Source organism: Athene cunicularia (assembly GCF_003259725.1).
Source record: "Athene cunicularia isolate RWA chromosome 13 unlocalized genomic scaffold, athCun1 chr13_part1, whole genome shotgun sequence".
Lineage (NCBI taxonomy): Eukaryota > Metazoa > Chordata > Aves > Strigiformes > Strigidae > Athene > Athene cunicularia.
This window is the reverse complement of record NW_020799117.1, coordinates 3,397,469-3,421,514: the sequence shown is the minus strand read 5'-3', so window position 1 is coordinate 3,421,514 and position 24,046 is coordinate 3,397,469. Positions and strand designations below refer to the sequence as shown.

At 37.0% G+C, this 24,046-nt stretch overlaps 1 protein-coding gene across 1 annotated transcript; it reads right to left on the bottom strand.

The window, feature by feature from the left end:
* Positions 1 to 217: 217 nt before the first annotated feature.
* On the bottom strand, positions 218 to 22,597 carry DDX46 (DEAD-box helicase 46). The gene is made up of 24 exons (XM_026858491.1): positions 22,509 to 22,597; positions 21,677 to 21,865; positions 21,263 to 21,403; positions 19,297 to 19,414; positions 18,243 to 18,408; positions 17,789 to 17,940; positions 17,354 to 17,467; positions 15,631 to 15,796; positions 15,167 to 15,287; positions 14,716 to 14,891; positions 14,174 to 14,295; positions 13,372 to 13,450; positions 11,495 to 11,577; positions 10,601 to 10,765; positions 10,076 to 10,238; positions 8,971 to 9,164; positions 8,295 to 8,432; positions 7,507 to 7,656; positions 6,662 to 6,859; positions 5,862 to 6,080; positions 3,654 to 3,798; positions 2,913 to 2,986; positions 2,081 to 2,159; positions 218 to 991 (listed from the first exon to the last, which is right to left on the bottom strand). The coding sequence occupies exons 1-23, from the start codon at positions 22,595 to 22,597 to the stop codon at positions 2,112 to 2,114; spliced, it is 3,210 nt and encodes a 1,069-aa protein (XP_026714292.1). The 3' UTR covers positions 218 to 991; positions 2,081 to 2,111.
* Positions 22,598 to 24,046: the final 1,449 nt, after the last annotated feature.

Genomic DNA, 24,046 nt, shown 5'->3' with positions numbered 1-24,046 from the left:
CAAAAACCTTCACTGCAACTTTATTAACTGAATCTGAGCTGCATCTCATTGCATTTCAAGCAGAAAAACAAGTTACTGTACACATGGCCCTACTCCAGAAAGTATGGGTTACTGTTAGAGGAAAAACACACAGAAGCAATATAAGTGCAGAAAACAGATGAGCTATTCAGAAAGAGAGTTTCTGAAAAATATACATTGAAATTATTTTTATTTTTGCTGGAATTTAAAAAAACATAGGAATATTGACATTGCATTTAAAAACCCCAGGAAGGTAAAGATTATACATTGTTGCATCTCTGAAATCCAACAGTGCAAAGCTGGAAATCACAGAAATGTCTCCATCATGCCTTTTTTAGGAGATACCAATATATATATGAACATTTTGAAACAGGATTTTTAAAGAAGTGTCAGGCTGTCCAACTTGAAAGTGCTCTTCATTAAATACACCAAAATCTGTCTCTCTTCAGGGGGGGACACTGTCAAAAAGTTAGACAATTCAACAAACAAGTTGTATAAAACATATCAAAACCCAGTTCTTAACGGAAGGAAACCTGATGTATTTAAAGGGAATGTTTAGTGTGAGATTTGTGGGGTTAATTTTTGAGAAGGGTTATTGTGTGTGCTTCTTATTTTTGTTCTACTCGGTGTATTAATATTGGCAAGTATTGGCTATTCTTATCCTGAACGTATACGGTTCAGTTGGGATAATCACTCCTTTCCTTTCCTGTATTGCAAATAAGGTACACTGACGTTAGAGTAACAGAGAGTTGTATGCAACACAGAAACAGTCATTTAAATTACCTGAAGCTGGGAAATAGAAGTTGTGAATTTATACAGCCATGATGCAGATTGTACAATTTGTCTTCACCAGGGTTAAAGCAGTACATACACAGCTGGTTTAAAATGACACATTTCTTCTCAATGTGTCGGGTAAGAAAAGCTTTCTACAAAAGTCCTTTTGAAAGTCATCATCTCGAAAGTCCTGCAGCTACTAGAATGACACAATTCAAATTGCTACCGCTTCGGCTCCAGATAAGTAGACAGGAAAGTTAAATGCTTAAGAGTAGTAAGTGTCCACCATGAATATTAATGTTATGGGGATGAGACCTCAAAAAGAAAGGTCTTGCCTGTCCCAGTAGCTTATTGACTGCAACGATAGTCAATACTTGTGGAACTCACTCATAAATATCATTATTCATTTTTACTTAAAGCCATGTCTAACAATAATAAAGACGACAATCCTGGGGGAAAAAAAAAAATCACGTTAAATGTATATATAAGAACACTATAAAAAAGTGACAAAGTTGTATTTCTTTACAAAAGAGGTTTCTCCTTTTTTTCTGAGAATTTCTTTTTAAACTAAACAGGCTTTCATTCTTATGTCAGAGAATGAGGAAAAAAAAATCAAATCCTAAAATTCTAATGTTTAGAAAAAAAACAGGAAAACTATTTTCATACTACAAAACATTTCACTTTACAAAAACCCCAAAGAGTTATTCTATTACCTGGATGATAAAGACAAAATGGGATGTGAAAAGGTAAGATCTTAAAACTAGACCTCAAGTATTTCTGGATAAAATTCTCTACTCTGATCACTGCAAGACTCTCTGACCTTAGGGGGACATTTGTACAGGGAATGAATGTGTGTGGAACCAGCCAGAGAGATGCTATGGATCAGGAGAAAATCCTGCCTTTATTCTGGTGTTTTATCATTTTTCCAGTATAAACTGATATGGCATGAATCATCCCCACAAGATGAAGCAGGTACATTCTAACAATTTCAACACAAATCCCAACATTGTTTCATTTACTTAACAGTATAGTCTGTCAGAAAAATTAAAATCTGTTTTATTTTATATTCTTTATGATGAAAAGTATATAAACTGCACTTTAAATTAAATCATGCTCCGCCAAAACTGGTCTGCTTTAAGACTGATAACTTTAGTGGAGAAAATTAAGATGTTTCAGCAAGTATCAATTTTCTGTTAAAAAATGTCCGCAAGACAAAATAAAAAATTTCTTAATTTACAATAAGCAGTGTAAACAGCAAAAACAACAGAAGCCACAAAGTTTCACGCACCAGCCACTGGCAGACAGATAATTCCAAATATTCATAGAACTTTGTATCTTCCTTTGTTGGTTGGTTGGTAAGAATTTTGCTGCAAATAAAGGAAAGCATAATCACGGTTAAAAGTGAAAATGGATAAATGAATTGCAATAAAACTCCACTAACAATAAAACCACATTACATGTAAATAAGCAGGTCCTTAGCAATCTCCTTCCTTCGGAAAACATTTTTATGGGGAGGTCAAGAATTTTGCAAAAGAAACAAAACTCAATAATGGCTCAGCAGGACCACTGGAACTGACAGCTGATTTGGAAGGCTACTTAAGAGAAAAAGCCAAGGCACTGTCAAGTCTAATGTAGTATCACTGAAGGTTATTCTAGAGAAAGTCAAAGTTTCTTCAACCAGAGAACCCAAAATACGATTTTTCAAGACAATATCTTACTTGAAAACAGCTGATTAGTAGCTGGGTATGCTGTAAAGCTGCGGCAAAACGAATCTCTCAAGACATACAAAGTATTAAAATGAGGGGGATAATTCTCCTCTCCCCTGCATGATGGTGCTGAAATCAGGAAACTAATAGGGATCTAACTCTTTAAGGGGTCTTCATTCAAAAAGCTCTGTTAATGTGTTATCTCCATCTGCTGGCTGGATAACAGCCGTCTGTCTGCCTGATGAACAGTCACGCATTTCCTAGGCTGTTCAATTAAACTGCTTTTGAGATCTCTTAAGTCCCAGTCCCTGATACTAATAAAAACATATGCCAGAGTGTCAACATTTGTAGAAATCAATCTCATAAAGCATAAATTAAGGCACTTTCCCTCTGCATTCTGGATATTTCACTCACCAATCTGATGAGCTCCTCTTTTATAAGTCGTGTGATTTCTGCCTTTGCTTTCTGTACAGCCAGTTCATTGGCACCTGAGGACAAAAAAAAAAAATATTACTATCTCAAACATTTGCTGTATGGGTAGCTTACAAAATAAACACTGCTGGCTGTTTTCAGAAACACTTAAAACTCGCTCCATATCCTCAACTATTTACTGAAGAACACTCTATTATTGTATAGACTGCCACAGCCAGCCCGTGTGGTTTTAAAGAAGATATTTAAAAGAGACAGTCATAAATCAGACTATTCAGAAACACCCAGATTAGAGGTTTCTTTGAGAAAAACTCTATTCAACCATCATGAAATTTGCTAAGTTTTTCTTGTAGTAGTCAATGTGATTTCTTAGACCTTGAACAGCTCAAACCTGCACAATTCAATGTTCTTTCTTATTTCACACTGGCACAGACATCTTTGTGCTTATTCTGATTTTTTAATCTTTTCTTTCCCCCTCCTCGAAACTGATTCCATACATGTTTGCTGTTGTTCTGTGGCAGGTCAGTCTTCTGAGGAGAAGCATCTCTGATCCCTGTGGATCACTCAAAGTCTATTAAGATAAACAAGTGCTTCTTTAGTAATTATAAAGTAACTACAGTGGGACTGTAACTGAGCATCTAAACACTATGACCACAGAGATTCCATGTCTAATTGCAAAACTAGTCTTGTAGATTTAATTGAAACATTTATAAAAAGAATACTCACTTTCTATAGCCAAATAAATCTTTCGTTCTCCTTCCTTGGGTTCTTTGCCTGGAGGGAAGTAAGTTCCTCTGATTGTAATAGCAGCTTCAGAATATTCACTGATTCTCTGTAGTGCTTCTTTGGAGGTAACTTTCCATCTGGCAGTCTGCAAGGTAAAGGAGATGTGAGGATCAACAAGGAGAAAGGCATCACACAAAATGGCAATTCAAAGCTTAGATGACATTTTAGACAAACAACAAGAACACTGCACTGTGAAAATCGCTCAGGGCATTCTACTTTAAAAATGCAGACTGAAATTTTAGCCAGTTGTTTTTATGCAAGTCTTTTTTAAAAAAAAAATCTGTCTCTTCTGTCAGCAAGATAGTTATGAAAGGAGAAAAGAAAATGGATGCATAGTACTACTGAAGCAAGATCTCTAAAGACCTTCCGTTTTGCTACACTGAAAGTTGAAAACGTGATTTTTTCTTGCAGTTTTCTGAAGCAGCACTCAAGTATTTTGTTTAGCACTTCTGTACAGGAATAGATTTCAAGGGCAAACATATACTGTTAATGGCTGCAAGTACTCCCCTTTAACAAAATAAATTTATTTCTACACAGTTCATTGGTTAAAGATAAAAATAAGTAAACCTTAAAATTGCCATAAATAAAGCCTAAGGAATAAACACTGCCAGCTGTTTTTTAGAACCCTGCAAAAATTGTCCCAAATCTTTACAATATCCTCAAAAATACTTCACTATGATAAATGAATCCCATTAATCCAGACAATGAAAGTACTCGAAAGTGTCTAGTAGATTGTTGGAAGCTACTTATAGTTTGAGACAATTTTTTTATCATGGTGAGCTCAAAGTTAGAGGACTTAGGACACGACTGGGGAAGCTCACACTGCCTTGGCGTGAAGGCAAAGCTATTTCTGACAGGAAGAACAATCCCCTCCAGACCCTCTTTGGTTTTTCAGTTCTGGGAGGTTGAGCAAACATACCGTGTGTCCTGCTGTAAACCACTGCTTTTCCAGAAGCCAACTTTGGAAGACAGCCTCTAAAGGCAAGCTGTATGGCCCTGAATCAAAACTCTGCCTGTTTTATATTCTCTCTAGAAGAGGCACCTTATCAGCATTAATAAGTCTCTCAGAAGACTCAGAAAATACCGCACACATAATCAGGAAGACTGCCCTGTGCTATCTTACACATGATGGTGGTGAATGGTTGTGTAGTACTCCTATAAAAACCAGCTTCCACTGTCAGCTGTGGTTATTGCTTTAGGCAATTGTTTTATCTTACTTTATTTCCATCATCTCAGATCTGCACTGTGACCATTATTATACATGTACATACAGCACGAGGTGAGTCCCTCTTCCTTACAGAGATTTTCCAGGGACATAAGGAGCAGTGATGGTTCTCACTGATGAACTGACATATATACATCAGTGTTTCAGACAAGTTATTACAAAATACTGAAGAACAAAAAGAGAATCAGAAGAAAGCTATTTTTTCTAGTGCAGCTCTATTAAAAAAAAAAATAAAAAAATCTATCTTTACAATTTATTTGCAGACAACAGAACAGTTACTTGTCTACCCATTATGAGCAAACAATGCTTTGTACCTAACAAACATACCCTTAAAAGAGTTAGAAGGATCCTTAAAAATCTAGAAAATGTTCTATGAATGAGAAACTGCTCAGGGTAAGAATTAAGAGGATTTCTGAGAGGGAAGGGTAACAAGCTACTAACAAGACAACTTGATAAGTCAAATTTGGGCAGAACCTCAAAAGGTAAATAGAAGGAATTTGTGCTTGATACTGTGGAATACCAATCTTCAAAATAACAGATGAGGTAGACTAGAGCAGCAATATTCTGAATGGCAAAAATACTCAGGTAATAAAAAAAGCAAAGAACAGTATCAGTCACAGTAGTACAGCCTTTGAAATAAAATGCCAGTGTCAAAGATCTGGATATGAGAGAAGTCAGTAGCAAAGGGCAAAAAGCCTTCTGTATGATAAGGAATGCTTGTTTTTCCAGTATTCTCTGGAATATGTCCAAAGCATTGTGTATCTATAAGATGAGAAGTAATCACAGATAATGTAGTAATTTCAATTAGGTATGATAAGAAAGAGACAAAAGATTTTATTAGTATAATCATAGTCTGAGCTATGAAGACAGCCACTGTTAAATACTGGTCATTTACACTTGATTAGAGCAGAATGGTTACTTGCCTGTGGGAAGTCATTGATCTCTAATTCTTCTTCATATCTCTTAAAGGATTCATTTTGTCCTCCATCCTGTTTCTCTTCCTCCTGCTTTTCTATGGGTACATAATTGAGCTTAGCATTGATTTTTTCAGCCAGTTGCTCTGCAATGGTCTTGGCAGATACAGTAGGAGCTTGAATTGTGCCTCCTCTCAGGATAGCATTTGTAGCCTGCTGCATCACATCCTGTAAAAAATTAGGTCCATGCTAAGAACAAGGTAGCCAAAAGAAGTCCTATATAAACCAACAAGGGTTCTATGCAGTGTAATTGTCCACATAACAAATACATTCTCCAAACTCTCTCTTCTTTCCTTCCTCCCAGTAATTCCCCTCACAACTGCATAGAAAAGATCTTACTGGTGTTTTGTATCTTCAGTTCAAAATACCTTTGAACATTCCAGACGCCATTAACCTAAATCTAAACAGATTGTATATCACATGCTTCAGCAGAGAAAGATGTTCCTGCAACTCTGCTAAAGCTGACAAAACCTAATTGTGTAATTTTATCAGTAATGAATAACTCTTTGCCAGGGCAGACAAAGCATTTTCAGTTGCGCATTATATCTTACTGTCATATTAGCTCAATTATAAATCCTGTAACTTATAACTGAGCTAGCCCAGCACAAATGAGCTAAATAATGCAGTATGTTATCATTGTGTAGAAACAAAATGGCAGCCATAGAACATGGAATTGAACAACCTTTATCTAAAAAAAAAAAAAAAAAGGAGAAAGAAAATATTGCTATGTAAAGAGAAATGTAAGTGACCTTAAAATGGAAGGGGACCAATACTTGTGCCTCTGCACCAAGATTCTTCTGGGCATTGATTCTCAAAGCCAGTCTTTTAGCAATTTCCAATTTTTCTGCATTCCCAGCTGATGGTGTAGGAGCATTTGATGTTCCTGGTGCTGCCATGTCTTTTACTCTTTTCTTGGAATTGAACATGCTTTCAATTTGTTCATCGATCTAAAGAAAATAAGAATTATTACATCACTGCATTTACCATTAGATAATCTCATCATCAAGAAAGAAAACACTAAGGTGCATTTAGTTTACAGGCTTTTAAAGAAATAAATCTCATATAAATGGTAGAAGCTTGCCCAGAACTACGACTCGACAAAAGGAACGGATGATCTAATAATCAGGGAAAGGTTTGAACATAGTGTTTACTTTCAAGGTCATGAAAATGCGTCTAACAAACATTAAGCAAGGAATCTAAAAAGGATTTAGAAATAGAAGACGCTACTATGAATTAATAAAAAAACACTGCGAGTAAAAAAGTGTAATTGAGGGCAATTGTCCTAGCTCATTTGTGCAAGATTAATATTACAAAGAAAAGAACTTCTGTGACATTTATATAACTACATATATTAAGTATAAAATATCAGTAAGACTGAAAGTGACTTTCAAGATCTTTAAGATCTCGATCTTCATAGCTATGTATCTTTTATATTAAAGAATGCACACAGATCTACTCATGGAACACTAAGTCAGTAGCGCAGGACAGAGTAACAAAAATCCACACATTCTGCAACATGTTATGTAACCTACTGGGGAAAAACCAAATATATTGAAAATCCTTAAGCTTATTAATCTTATTTTCAGATGCTTACATCAACAGCTGTATCTTCATCATCTGAATCTTGCAAGCCAAGAGCTGCTTTTTGTAGCTTCTTTCTTTCATTAGCCAAAGCCTGTTCTGTTTCATCAAACTTAAAACCTTTTCCAGAGAATCCACTGCTTTTTTTAATCAACTTTCCCTCCTGAAAACAAAAACATGTATTCTCATACTTAGAAATTTAAAATCCCAATAGTTATAACTACAAAATTACACAAACCATTTTGAACTTATTTATTTTAAAAATCAAATCCTAGCACATTTAGAAAGTTCTTCAAATTTAAAAACTGTATTTTTACAATGAAGTGTAATAAATAATTCAGCAGACCGAAAGAATATACTATTGGGATTTTCTGTAAATACACTTTTAAAATGCTTTTCAAATGCAGTAAAAAAAAAATCCTCATTTTTATATTGGAAAAACTCCCAAGTCACTCTTCTCAGCATGAGCAAGATCCTCTGATGGCGAGAGCTCTAGAAATAATAATACAAATTATGTGAAAGGACTTATTTATGTGAATTTTGATAAAAGCCAAAGCACCCCTTACATAGGAGGCGTTTCTTTATCCCATACCAGATGACAACATTTTAATTCTCAAGAACAGCCCTGTAAAGGACATTCAAGATCCCAATCTTGAAAACACTCACACACTCACCTAAGCATACCTGTGTGTTCTCAGTGAAGTCACTAAGATGACTCACTCAGTGTACTGCACAACTGGACCCACATGGAAATGCATTAAACCCAGACCAAAGCCCACTCCAGATGAAAGAATTACTTACAGCTTTCTGTTGGTCTTTGAAGTCAGCCCAGAGCTTCTCCAAATCAGTAGGAATTGGATTCCCAGACAATTCCAAAGCCTTAATGATATCACCAGCATACCGTGCCTGATCCTCAGTAATGAATGTATACGCATACCCCTGGTCAAAATTAATTTAAAAGATTATAAAGAAAAATTTCTAAAGACACTTTATCTCTAAATTTATTGAAGCACCCTGCACAGATGCTCTTGTTCTGGTCAATAAAAGTAACCATGACATTCATCCATAAACGTTTTTTAGCGGGAATGTTGACTGAATAATGTGATTTCCCCAGAAGCTGATACAGAGGTGATCAACCAGAGAGGGTAGAAACTAACCATTCAATCTTGTCGTGGTTAAAAGTTTAGAAAATAAAATCTTATAAATTTAGTAGGGCACATTTCCAAAAGTGAAAAACACCCAAACTTTCAGCCACAAATGGGATTTAAAAGAACATTCATAAATCAGTACAACATGTAAATTCCAACTTTCATAGTCCTAAAATTCAGAATTATTTTACACATGATCACTCAAAAAACTTAGATGCACCCTAAAGGAAAACCCTCTTCCCACCAATATCCCTTAGGAACACCTTGATCAGTGGTAAATAAGGAAAAATTTTCAGTAATAACCAAAACAGGCAACTGATTATACATACTTTATTGCCAGCTCGCCCAGTTCGCCCTGCTCGGTGCACATAATCTTCATAATGGTTGGGACAGCTGTAATTGACCACCAACATCAATTGTTTTACATCCAGGCCCCTTGCTGCTACAGATGTGGCCACCAGAAGTTTGCAAATTCCATTCTTGAAATCATTAATTATGCTGTCCCTGTCATACTGATCAATACCTACAAGAAACCAAATGAAACAGTCAATTCTAAAGCTCTGCTTTGAGCCGAACGAATTTGTACACAGGTCAAAACACCCTCCAACTTCAAACAACCGAAAACCTAAGCAAATAAAATTTCAGTACATTCACACTTTTACAGGCAAAATACATTAGCCAGAATAATACACCTCAGTCCATTTTCCAGAATAAGAAAACTTTTAGTTTTTCCACTACAAAAACATGTTTTCCCATACCACGATCCTCAAAAGTCTCTCTAATATGATTCTCTATTTGACTTTTTAGATGCAGTTGAGACCTCAGCTGGAGGCTTTGTTCTCTAAAGGCAACAGAAATCTCAGAAAAAGAATATTTTCCCTCTTCCACTGTTGTACTAAATGAACAGTGGTTTTGTACTTATTGGTTACTGTATTTTTAAGAGCAATATATACAGCAAGTTTTAAAATGCTCTGGGATGGACAATGTTCTAAAAAGATTTCCTCCTCTTACTAGGCTACTTCCGTTATATTACTACTTGATGGCAGAAAAGTGAAACAACAGCTGCTATTATTGTGGAATCTCAGATAAAAATATCATGTAATACTCCCCCAATGGCATTCACTGCTCTACAATAGCAAGTAGTTAGTAATATTCCCTGAGAGATGTTAACTCTCAGTAACAGTCCTGTTGCCCAGAGACAAGATTTGGCATCTGATGACATCTCACAGGAAGCAATAAAGAGTAACTATGGAAAACTACCACGTCTATTTCAAATTAACAGACAAATATCTTTCCCAATTATAAAACAAAACCTGCTTAGGAAGAAATAATAATTGGTATTATCCAGGCACTAAATAACTTCTCTTTTTAACTACTGAATACCAATATTCTAGTTTGGACTTGTTAAAATAAATCCTTAATGTTGCAGATTACCTCCATGGAGAGACAAGCAAGGGTAAGAGGCTCTCATTAAATCTTTCAGCAACCCGTCTGCATGTTCTTGTTTATCTACAAATATGATAACTGATCCTTTCTCCTGATAGTGTCCCAGTAGCTCCAGTAACTTCAAAAACTTGTTCTCCTCTTCTATAACAATCTGGAAAAAGACATACAAGAGCAAAGTAGAAAGAGTACAACTTGTATCGAAGTCATCAAACACATTCAGGGTGCATAAAAATAAAAATCTGGAACAGGAGATGACTTTTTCAGGCTGTTTCCACAGCTAATGGCAAAACTGCTGTTCAGCTTAGTGGTATAAAACCAAATTTTTGAAAAATAAGTGATCCCATTGCATTCACAGATTAGAGTGTTAAGTTTATTCTGAGGTCATGTTTAATAAGGTCACTGAACTTCTAAAAATAAAAGCTCTGTGGGTATATTGGTTTATATTCAACATTGCTGGAAATAATCTTTTGCAAGCAAAAGAGAAGATAAGCGAGGCAGATGTGTGATACTCACAACATGTTGCTCCACATCAGAGCAGACAACACTTCTGCCTCCGACCTGCACTTCTATAGGTTTACTTAGGATTCTGCGAGCTAACGCCTCCATAGCTCTGGGGAAAGTAGCAGAGAACATGACAGTCTGACGGTCAGGCCTGACGTTGTCTACAATGCGCATAACCTGGTTGAAGAGAACATTCCCTGTTAATACCCAAGCGCTTTAATGGAACTTCATACACATACAGAACTGTCATCTTCAAAATTAGGTGGTATCTGCACTACACAGACTAGAAAACAGTTCTTTACAGATATCCTCTTGGGACCTAGGTGCTGGCATTGGAAAGACAGGCAAAACTTCCTGGATTCGAAAGGAAGTTGAGTGGCAATATGCAATCTGACAACAGGCCAGCAGAAATCTTAAGACATGCAGCAGAAACTCTACAGCTCAAGAGACAAAAATAAAGGAATTTCCTTCGTTTTGGAGGACAATATAGCCTGCTGACATCTGAAAGATTCCTGGATGTCCAAAGCTGCCAGCAAGTAATTTGTCACCAACATATCCAACATTTTGTCCCTATCTCCTGCACAGGAATCATCAAAGGCTTTATAAACAAGCTACAACTACTAAAATGACATCTGCACCAAGGGATTACATAGGGCTACAACATAACCACAAGTATCCAGAACAAGTGTGTAAAAATAAAATAGTATGTTAGAAAAAAAAAATTAAGCTACATAATTTATTGAAAACAAAGCACCCGAGGAAAACAGAAAAATCAGTTTAAACTGTTGTCCATATGTAGCACATCTCTTTGAACACTCATTGGCAGTGTAATAATAACGTAGCACTGCAAAATCCTTTAAGTGAGGAATAACATCTTGTGGCAGTGTCAGTCATGTCCTTAATTACCTGAGGCTCAAACCCCATGTCAAACATTCTGTCTGCTTCATCAAGTACAACATATGTGACTCTACGGAGATTTGTCACCCGACCTGCGAAAGGAGAGGAAAAAACACATGGGAAACAAAATCAAATGGAAATCTAGTTTCCCTCAGGAATAATTTTTTTTTTAAAAATGTTATATAGTCTCACTATCTTCTAACAAAGACATTAATTAATTTTTTAAATAAAATTCACTAAATGTGAATTTTAATGTTCTCATTTTAATCACGTATACATTCTGGGAAATGCGTAAGTATGCACAAGGCCCTTTATTTTGTCAAACTCTTCTCTTGCATACCATCATAGGGCCAGAAGAACCTGTAAAATTCAGAAAACTGCCCTCGCCAAAACACATCATAAAACTAAGACTGAGATGAAGCAAGGAGCCACATCAGCCATTATCTGACAGCGCCACCTAGAAAAAAACATATTAGAGATTACAGCGCATGTGTGGAAGGCAAAGTCCAGTGCTAACTCTTGCAGCCTCAGAAAAAATGCTTTTATACATATAACCTGTAATGCTTCCTTGGAGCTCGAAATAGCTATTTGAGGATAATCATACTAATTCTAGTTAACTGCTAATAATATGCATAAAACAGAGTAAGCAGTCTTTTCAAAATGAATATATAAAGATTAAAACCTACCCAGTAACTACTAAAAATTAAGAACCACCCCAAACTCTGGGACAGCTGGAAACAAAGCAAGTTGTACATCTGTGACCATTTTGAAATTATGATGGACAGGATAATTAGCACCCTTCCCAAACAAACAGCCAAGAGATTCCCTTTCACGAGAGGGATTTAACTCAAGGATTTAAGAATCATATTCTGAAACGATACAAACATGGGAACACATTTAGTTCCAAACAACTGTGGAGCGACACTGTCAAATGCTCTCAGAATGGAACAGACTTTCACATTTTCTACAACTATCACTCAGACTTGTGCCTATCAAACTACAGTAGAATTTGGTCCTTTCAGCCTCAGCAAATTGTAGCTGAATCCTTTAGAGATTTAGCGCTGCATTTTTTTTAAGATACGGAATTCATACTTAAGGAACAAAATAAATACTTCTTAAAAATCTACGTATCTATTTAACATCTTAACACTTTCATCCCCAAATAATAACTTTGTAAAATTACTTGGGAACAGCATTAATGTACCTACCTTTGACGATTTAAGTCTTGGAAGCCCAGTTCTATATGTCTTGAAGGTACTTTTTCCACAGAAGTTAAATAATGTCAACAGTTTAGTAGAGGTTTTGATGTGGAATAATTTAATAATAAAACTTTATCTAACAAGCATGCAATGGTTACACTAGGACAAAACCTCTTAAAGCTGCAGTGGCTCAGTTTAATCAATCTGAATATTTGATGTAAGGTCAGTTCTTTTACTTTTGAATGGTTATTTAGGGAGGGCTTCTTTGTCTGTCTGTTTTTAAAACCAACAGATAAAGGCAGAGTCAGACGCTCTTGTGTAAAAGAAGGTAACTGCTGAGCTACACTACCAATAATAATAAAGGCTCAATGGGCAGACAAAATAAGCAACTGTTACATAACCTTTATCTAAACGGCTTGAATTAAAAAAATTTGGACCAGCACATTTTAACAATGATAAACATTCTCAGAAACTCTTCAAGAATGTAGTATTTCCTGTCCTCCCCAAAAAGTCAAACCAATATATGATTAAACCTATTATTAGTGCTATATATAGCTAGATAGTGCAGCCTGAAGAGATATAAGAAAATTCCATAAGACCATTTATCAAAATACATGATCTTTTGAATTTGTTAGAATTACACAACAAATATAAAAAATTCTCCATAGGAAAAGGTTTTCTACTCACCATTGTTAGCTGCTAACATGTCAATCATACGTCCAGGTGTGCAAACAATAATTTCAGCACCTCTTTTGAGTTCAGCTATCTGATTTTAAAACATAGTAAACAAACTATTAAGAGTGTGGTTTTGCTTTCTGTGTTGTTTTTCTTTAAAACATGCATCACCTTGCAAAAAATAAACCAACATACACTATAATACAGCTGTTCTACTCACGTGCATTGTTTATGCAAAGATACTACTTTTTAATTTCTTTAAGCCTTTGGAAAACTTTGCTTACCAAAGAGTAACCTCTGACAACCTGTTACTACCACTTGAAGTAGTTATAACAGGAACATGACTTCTATGCAGTTAAGAGCATATAAGAAATGTCACACATTATAGCAGAGACAAGTGATACTAAATAAACCATGTTCCATCACAGATGGTCACTTCTGTTGTTTCCATAAAAAGGGATGGGGGGAAAAAAAAACCCTTGAAATTAATCTCTAAATTACTCTTGACATGCAGTATTTGCTAATGCAATAAACCAAAGTTAACATTTTCTGGCTTTTGTTATCTTGAGGGAACTCTCATACAAATACAGTTTCTCAGTAACTTTCAAACTATCATATCCCACTAGTAGTTTAATTACTACCATGCTCAATACATACATAAAAAGAAACTTTTAAGGACCATACTTGAGAATTTTCAAGATCAGTATGGTTAAGGCTAAGTTATGTGCAAACACTTAGGCTTCTGCATTACTACCATTCATTAACTAATGAAGTTCAGGAGTTATTTGACAGGTAAGGTATGTCTTTTGCCTACCTGTTCACTGATTCCTGTTCCCCCGTAAACACAGACAACTCGAAGCCCAAGTGTCTTTGAGAACTTCTTACACTCCTTGGTAATCTGCAAAGCCAACTCGCGAGTAGGTGTCATAATGACAGCTGGAAAGCAAAGCATTTTCATCATACACTGTAACGTAAGAGATGTTATTTATACAGTAAAAATTAATATTTTATAATAATGTTTACAGCAATTGATGTATATGTTTTTATAAACTGTAATTTCAAGAAAAAGAATTAAGACTGTATGAGGATGGGGTAGAAATCTGGTCAAAATTTCAAAATCAAAGGAGTAAATTCTCCCAGATATAAAAGACATGCAAGTGCTCTTGAAATATTAGATAGCACACTGATCACAAACAACATTGAATAGCATGGTGCTCATTAACTAAAAGCCCCTCACTAATTAATAGTAGTAAGAATTCCTCCCTATAACCAAGAGAAGAACTGGAGACCCTTTAGAGCATATGCTTGAGTTTTTATTTATTTCAAAAGCAATTAAAAAAAAAAAAAGCTTTGTACCTATAGGACCTTCTCCTTCTTCTAATGCTCTCTGATCCATAATGTGTCTGAACATGGGCAAGAGAAATGCAATAGTTTTTCCACTTCCTGTTTTAGCAATGCCAATCAAGTCACGCCCATTCATAATTGCTGGGATCGCCTGGGTTTGAATGGGAGTGGGCTTTTCATAGCCATGTCTTAAAGAGAGGAGGAAAAAAAAAAAAGTATTTTAAGAACAAAATAGCATTTGACAGATGTGAATCACAGAGTCATGCTGAAAAAAAATCGCATATTTGTATTTACATAAACATATTAATGCCATTCAAAAACTACAGCATAAAAATGAGCAGCAAAACCATGATACAAGTGGCAGAAGAACGAAATTATGCAAGAAAAAGTTTCTCTCATAAAGTTATGATAGAACATAGTGAGTAAAATCAAGCATGCTATAATTCATAAAGTGCTTTCTTACTTCTTGAGGGCAGTGAGAATCTTCATGGAAATACCACACTGTACCCAGGTTTTTATTGGTTTGGGGCAGCCTTTTCCCTTGACTGTAATTCCCTCCAACTCCAGCCTGTACACATTCACCTCTGAAATAGAGTTTGCATTGCAACAGAGTCAAACTTGACATTTTTCTACTACCTTGATCAAAATATTCTTGATCTGTCCACGAACATGAAATACTAATTTTATCACCACCAGAAAATCAGCTTTTAGCTTGTTACACATAAATACAAGAGGGTGGAGGAAAGGACTCGTGAAATTTTTTCAATCACAGGCTCATAAATAATTATACGAAGTTATCAGTAATAGTGATCTGTATGAAGTTGCTCCAAATGCTCTTTATAAAGGATTTGCTGTTTCTTTGCACATCAAATCCATCATTCTTTTCTTTAACAGTACCCAGGGTGTTCTGGTTGTATTGTTTCTTACCCTCTTGAGTCATTTTAGCTAGTTCTGGTACTTCAACATAGAAGTTTTTCCTGAAAGGTTCATATTCGATCTTTCCATGATCCACTGGTTCTAGCAGCTTTCTCTGCTTGGTCTGGTAGCCAGTCAGGGCAGTCTGAAGATCAACTTCCTCCTCTTCTGAGGAATACTGTATAGATGACAATTTGTGTGTAAATTGGTACAAATGGTATTCCGAGAGGATCTGGTTTTTCACTTATAGAAACTTTACTCAGAAGCAACAGTTACCCTATTAGGCCAGATACTGAAAACCCGCTATCAAAGAATCCCAATTGTTCTTTCATCTGTTCCTTTTGTTTCTCCAAAACCTTAACTTTCACCATGTTCCCTATCACTTCCATGATTTTAGGAATACCAGCCTTGTCATTCAGAAATAACCAATCACTGCCATACAACAGAAATAGCAAGAGGAAAATACTAAGGAAAAAAGTCCAGCCAGCAAACCACTGATGTGTGTCCCACCACAGCCACAGTTCTGACAGATGCACCCAACTCAGCTTTAAACTAGTCGAGCACTAACAAGACTGGAAGTGCAGGAACAGAGACCTGCGTGACCCAGCTGAGCTACAGCGCTAGCAGGGGCCCTGGGCTACGACTTGGGCAAGGCTGCCTCTCCAGGACCCACCGGACACCAACGTACCCGTACCCTCAACAACTATTCAAGCCTACACCACCACAGTCAATACTCCTCCTGGAAGCATTTTATGAAGGCACTTTGGACACAGAAGGGTAATTCTGAGAAGTTCAGGTCCAATCAGAGAGCAAGATGGTGCTCCCAGGATCCCAGAGCGCTGTTCTGTTAAAATTCAATATTCATGGTGATCTGCCACTGCTCAACATCCAAAAAACTGCACACTGAAAACTAGGGGGAGATCTACCAACTCATTGAACCGACATCTAGAGAGGGCAGCTGACATTTATCTACTTGCATCACCTCTTCCTACTAAAACACATTTGTTATTTACAGTCAGTGTAACAGAAAACGCTTATAAATTTGGTTTAGGGTGCTGACTATTAGAACACATGACTTGGCACAGCATTCTGTGGCCCTAGGCAGAATCAAACTCCTTTCTACTGTTTCCTAAACTGTAAAGTGAGAACACCTACCTCTCCTTTGTGCTAAAAGAGATGTCTCATTATGATTTATGAAGTGTTTTGAGATCCGTAACTTACAGGTGTTTTGGAAATTAACATATTTATACTTACAAAGAAATTCAGCAGAAATGTAACACACTTTTCTGAGATCAGGTAGGTGGGACTGTGTGCAGACTGAGAAGCTGCATACACAAACACTCTATACTAGCTTATGGGTCATTCACACACAGGAGCACTGGGACTACCCACCAAATTTCTGTAACGTGAACACGTGAGGTGAACACACGCTACACCTGACATACATCAGCCCACTCGTATTAAGGACAAAGCCAGACAACCCAACGCACTCATTCAGTTCTCATCTGTGTAACACTGCCTCTGAGCAAGAAAGCTGCAAGGGTGATTTCTGACAAAAAACCCAGTACAAGTAACAAGAAACTGCATAAGATCAAAAACCTTGTGACTATGGTTCTGCAAATTAAATAACTAAATGTTTATCTCCTAGGAGATGGAAAAATCCGAGGACTACCCTTGTTCTCATGTCTCTTAAAAGGCACACTGCCTTTTCACAGTAGAAATACAAGACCATTACCTCCATTGCATCTTGGTCATTCTCCATGAGCTCCCCTTTCTTCTTTTCTGACTCTGCAGCTGCCTTTTTGGTTGTCACCACAGTTACTACTTTGGTAACAGTTGGTCCGGTTTTCTACAAAAACAGTTAAGAAAAATTGTTGCACTATCATAGAAAACAAAAACCATACTGTATAAAACATACAGAAAATCTACTACTGAATGCATTATGCTGTGGGTTTTTTCACTTCCTTCAGTGAAATTTTATCAGATCAATGCTTGATAAAACAGCTTGATAAAACCAGCAGGAAATTAAAGGCAAAGAGACATTAAGTGCACCTAACTTACTTTTCACTTTTTTGCATTCCCCCCCGATTTTTTTCAAAGCCATTTTGATATTAAAACACAAAGCTATTTTTAAAAAAAACAAGATAGGAAATCTTAATAGTGGTTTTACCTTTTCACTCCCACCTCCACCTTTCACGCTTCTCATATTGAACTTCTTGACCTCTTCTTTTACTTCTTCCATATAAGCATCCAAAGGATCTAACTCTTCATCTTCAACCTCATTGCCTTCTTTTTCTCCTTCTGCAGTTTCCTCTTCATCATCTAATATGAGCAAGAAAGATGGAAATAAAACAAGGAAAGAGAGGAGTGCTTGCGCGTGTTAAATTATTAGTCTACCCAAATAATTATAGACCAGTTTTATTACTGTATCATTTTTCTTCATACAAATCTCTCCAGTTTGTTAATCTCAATTGTACCTTAAGCCATTTGAAGCCATGACCAGATTTAGGCTTTGTTATTTTATAGTTCACATTCTGAAAAGTAATTAAATGCTTTGAAGATAGTGTAATAAAAATATTACTAGGAACAAAAGTGTTTTAACTTATATATGAAAAGTTAAATACCATCATCATCTTCTAAACTCCATTTTTTCCCCTGCTTCATCTCTTCAATTTCCTTTTTCAGTTCTCCTATGTTTTCCATAGCCTTCTTGCGTTGTTCTTCTCTCCATTTCTCCACTCTTTCTTTTCGTTTTCTCATTTCTTCTTCTAGTTTGTTCTGATCAAAATTCTAAGATAAAAACCAGCCAAACAGTGAAAATAAACAGCTGTAACCCATGCTTCTTCAAATAAATATAACTGTTGTGTGAGCATGCCACTGAAGACTGGACAACCACAAACTTATCACAACAGAAGCAAATGAAAAATACTACCATCAACTGTAACATTTTCAAGTAAGAAACGCAGTTGTTATTTTATTTTTCATTATAGTATCCAGCAAATAATTTTTAAGATAACAGCAATTTAAACTTTCCTTTATTTACTAGGAGAAAATACTGTAATTCACACCAGCAAGTTTCAACTAATTTTAGTCACCAATCAATAAAAGAATAAAGAATTATCATGTTACCCCTTGCTTCCAAAAGTCATCCTAGTACAAAAACCTGTGATTGGTTTATGCCTGAGGAGCCCTCACTGACAGTGCAGCCTCTGTTAACGAAGGAGGGTTAGGAACAACATGCTGGTTTAGAAGTTAGCTAAAACTGCTAGTGTGGGAATTTTTCATCTAGGCACATCTTGTTATAACATGGAACAAGGCAAAGTGAGCTGCCCTCTCCCTTCGTTCTTTCATTCCTGCCTGGGTCTAAAAGCCAAAAAAAAGTTCAGCTCCTCTACTGACACCTAATACATGAAAAATGAGAGACCCTTCATGCCTGTCTGTGGTTCATGGCCTAAGCAGTTTGAAATCTTGAAGGGAGAAGAACGTTTCTTCTGCCAAGAAGTGGAAGCATACTCCGTGACAGGAGTCTGTGTTACTGAGGGGAATACTCTCTCAGTCAGTGGGGATTTTGTCCAGCTTTAAGAACAGCTTTTCTTTTGTTAATGCCAAATCTATGGCTAACCTAATTCCTAGTTTAAATTCTTATCTTTTAAATTCATAAGTGTTAAAAGCTTCTACCTCAGTGGCCACGGTATTTGTGGTAGCATCTTTATCCTTCTCTTCTTCTTTGTCGTCTTTGTCTTTTTTCTTTTCTTTGGAAACTTCCACACCGTCTGTCTTTTCTTTAGATCTTGACCTGAATGGTAAAAATCAAAAATTTCTTAAAACATTACAGCTTTTCTCAGGGTGGGGATACACGTGCTGGATAGAACAGAACCACGAACACCCTGTACAGGTTTATGTTTTCAGATACATTACAAAGCACACTGCCTCCCAGAGCATCTTTCCACATCTTGGAAATATTCCCTTTAACTACCAGAAACGTACAATCTATTGCCATCCACTGATGCACATGCTTTGGTTCTGTTCTTCTCATTTCTTTACAGGAGGAAAACGCAGACTTCATTTCCAGAACACTTACAACTGATACTCTAGTGGTTCTGCAGTTTATTTTACACCTCCTTGCAGACAGCAGTTAGAAAAGAGATACTAAAAATTTCCTGTTTGTTGAATTTCTAGAGAAAGGTAAAGTGATCTAGCATCTTGCCACAGAAGTTTGAATGTCCCCCTGAGCATACAGTACTGGCTGAAAGACATAAAAACACTTCTCCCTGGGAAAAGCTATTTATGTGACTCAAGTGTAACTTGCATTTTATACAAAACCAATTTATCACAGGTTTTATTACCCTTACTTGCTTCAAATTTAAAAAAAAAAAGGAAAAAAAAAAGCATCCAAACTAAACACGTGCTAACTCATGATAATAAATGTAAAATTCACTTTAGCCAATTAAAGCTCATTAAGCCTTTTTTATTGGGCTATTCTAATACAAACCATACACTTATTCCAAAAAAACTTCTTGATTCCAGCTTCTCGCAATTTCTAGATTGTCATCAACATGCTTACTCTTTATACAGACTGCTGTTACAACTTATGGACTTCCCACTTATTTTACAGGATAGCATGATATGCTGTTTGTAATTATATGTGAAAATTGCATTAAAATATATTTAAAACAACATGACCTGTAGTTAAGTTTAACTTTTCTAAAGTCAACACCTAAAAGAGTTCAAGCTTCACCTCTTTACTAATTCCATTTGCTAGACAGTTTATTTGACTGTAAACCCCTAAAACCAGTACTTGTCAAAACCATATTGATTGCAGTACTGAGCACACTCACAGAACTCAACAAACAGCAGATAAACAGGTGGTGGCTTTACCAAAGCAGACTTCTGGAGCTTCTCTGAAGTGCTACACTATATATTTTATTTTTATGCACAACTTAAAAAACAGATTCCAAACTTTATTGGTTTACATTCCTTAGAACACCTTTTGTGTAAATAACGGATAAAACACTGAGCTCAGGTACAACCAGTGGCACTTACTAACGGTTTAGAAAATCCTGTTACAGATGTCACCATGATGCCATTTAGAGATCCCCTGCTGCTACCCTACCTGCAATTTTTTAAAAGCCCTGTATGTTTCCACAGAAATAAAGTGCTTTATCTGAGAAAGAGAATAATACAGCATATCACTGAGAACACAGCACTGGAGCAAATCTGGTAACCAAAATTTAATATTCTCCAGTAATTTTAAAGCTTAAAGAAAGTTCTGCTTCACTGTAATGCCTGTGTTAGAGAGCACCTGTACTCTATTAATTTGGGCAAACATGCTGGGGCACAAAACATTACTTATTGGTACCAGAACCTAGATAGCAACAAAGCACTACAAAACTTTCAGAATGAAATTTAGTCTTAACTTTAAAACTGCTTTTTTTAGCTGGCCACAACTTGGATCTTTTTCTTTTACATTCTCCCAACAAACTGTGTTAGAATGTTAAGCAATGGGAAAAGATCACCACAGTACACTCACTTAATATTCTCATTCTACAAACCACAGCTTTGCCTGATGATACCCTCCACACGACCAGTAGTTTTACAGCACTTTCTCACTATGATATCGATTGTAATTAGAGAACTCAAATACCTGTTTTCTGTTTTCCTGTTCTTGCTTGGACTGGAGGATCGAGACCGTCTACCTCTGCTTCTGCTTCTAGAGCGCCTCCTCTCTCGGCTCCGGGATCTTCTTCTCTCTCGGCTCCGTTCCCTTTCTCTACTTCTTGAACGTCTGCCACAGCACAAAATTGTATTTATTTAGCATGTGATCACAGTGTAATTTTAGCTTGCTATTGAGGAACAGGTTGGAAAAAGAATCCAACAATCAAGACTGCTAAGAGCTTACAAACTCCAGCACCAATGGCTAGAAACCATTTAATAAGCAAAAACTTTAAGCATAGTAAAATCTATCATGAACAACAGCAAAGTAACTAATTATAGTGGAAGAATAATATTCAGAGGCCAGGCATTTTTATGTGCTTTGACTGGAATTGATAAGCCATACCTTTGACGCTTTCTGTCTCGCGATCGAGACCGTCTCTTGTCCCTACTGCGTGACCTCTCACGTCTACGTTCTCGATCCCTGCTTCTAGAGCGTCTGTCTTCTCCACGTTTTGCTCTTTTGTCAGATGGAGAACGACTTCTAGAACGGCTCCCAGAGCGTCCACGTGACGCAGAGCGCTTCCGATAATGCCTGCGTTGTAAATTCACAAAAAAAGTTGAACGTGAGTGTGAGAACAATTTGTAATTAAAAGGACATTGGTCATATGTAGGTGGACAGGCCAAAAAAGAATTATCTTAATTTCTTGGGACTTTTTAAACTTCTAAACATTTGTAATCATCTGGCCAAATAATGATTAATGTACATATACACCTAATTATGCAGAAATTAAGAGGGATTACTTGGTTATATTTTTGTTTTGGTTTTAGAGTACTACTATATAGGCACATGATGAGAACACCAGAACATTAGGAACAATTTCCTTTTTAGAAATTCACCAATTTCCATTATACACAGGAAAAGATAACTCTTTGAAGCCATCTCAAAATTTGACAAACAAATAAAACCGTTCTTTGTTGCAATATATATTTTTTTTATCCAGCTAAACTAGGTAAATTATACCTCTGCTCAATGGAAAAGCCGTCAAACTGCAATTAAAGAAACATAAACCCCTGAGCATCTGTGACACAGCAATAGTTAATGCCTTTTTGTCGCTGACATCACAAGAAATTCCATCACATCATCAAACAGAATATGGACAGAAGCTTTAAGAAGTTAGCAAGGCTTGAGGGGTGGGAGGGTCTTTCTCCCCTCATTAATGCTTCCTTATCCCAACCACACTGTGTAGAGAGAGTAGGGCTGGGAATTCTCTAGGAAACTCCTCAGCTGAGTGTACAGCTCACAGAGGGACTTGACTGTGACCATCTCTTCTTCCTCCAATTTCTGATTTTCAGTCACCACGGCAGAATAACTCCCTTGTTCACCCCGCTGTAGCCCAGGACCCGCAGACCCTTTCTCCAGACGAGCCTAGTAGCCAGGCTTGGGAAGCAGCAAGAAGCAAAGGCAGCAAGACCTCAAGCCCCCCACCTCCTTCTTTCCCTTCCATCACTGCCACCCAGGGTTGTATTACAACAGTATTGCCACTAAAAATAATACAGTTTATTTCAGCACTTTGGTATATTTAGGCACCACGTACATTTGGAACCAGTACAGCAGCAGCAGGGTATCAATATACTGCCTACCAGCAGTACAACTGAATGCAAAGAACATCTGTCAGCATCAGCTCTAACTTCTTCCCCATCTCTGTCACAAAATGCCACAGATCTGCTCCATACTTCCCCCCTTCTAATCTTTTAGTTTTAGAAAACTAAACAATTTTTTTTTTGCTTTCCTCTACAGTGTAAAATAAAGCTGAGTATATGATTTCAGGTTTCAAAGGCCCTGGCCTGATGAACATTTCTTTACATCACCTCCTGAACAGCCCAGCCCACCCCACCCATCTCCACCCACCATTCATGCTCACTCTCTTACCATTCCTTCACTTTTAAAACTTTCTGTAGTTATTAAAACAGAAAAGTAATACAAGTTTAAACCAATTTTTGCATTATTTTTAGCCCAAACACAAGAAACCTTGTCGTTATCAGAAGAGAAACTGTACTGTGATAAGTAAGGGAGTCCTGCTAGCTTGAGTGTCAGCAGTTCAGCTCCCAGATTTTGCAACCCGAGTCTCTAACGGCATCCTGCTGGCAACAACTGCTGCCCTAGCTAGTCTGAAACTAATTTAGACATTGCCCAGCTCTTCAATGAATCACTAATTTGAACCCAAGCTGCTTGTTGAAATTTCAATTCATCTGCCTCTCAGTATAAATTTCGGTTACGGATCTAGGAAGCTCTTACAGCGTAGGGATAACTGCACGTAGGGACTATCGTGTCACCATTTTAGTGTTAAAACCCGATGGTAAAATTAAACTAGGAAACGGAGACATACGCTTACAACAGCACTTGCAAATTACGGAGTTGGTTTAAAGCCTGATAGATGTGAGCGGCTCCAAATCATCTGGCAGCAGAGGCTTGACCCGAAACACACAAAGTACGCGATCACATTACTGCTGAGTTGCTTACAACACCTTATCAGGCGTTTATACCGGCTGCGAGAGGACAAAAGATACGCGATCCTGCATAAACTTAAAAAGAACAAGCGAAAACGTCTGATCCAGGTACAAGAAGCCTACCCGGCTAATTGTGCCACTGCTACGATTTTAAAACAAGCCGGCAAAGGCCAGGCGGGCTCGGAGGGGCTCGGAGGTTACCCCCGCCGCTCCGGACCCGACGCCACGCACCGCAACCAGGCGCTGGTACCCCGCGGTCCCCCCT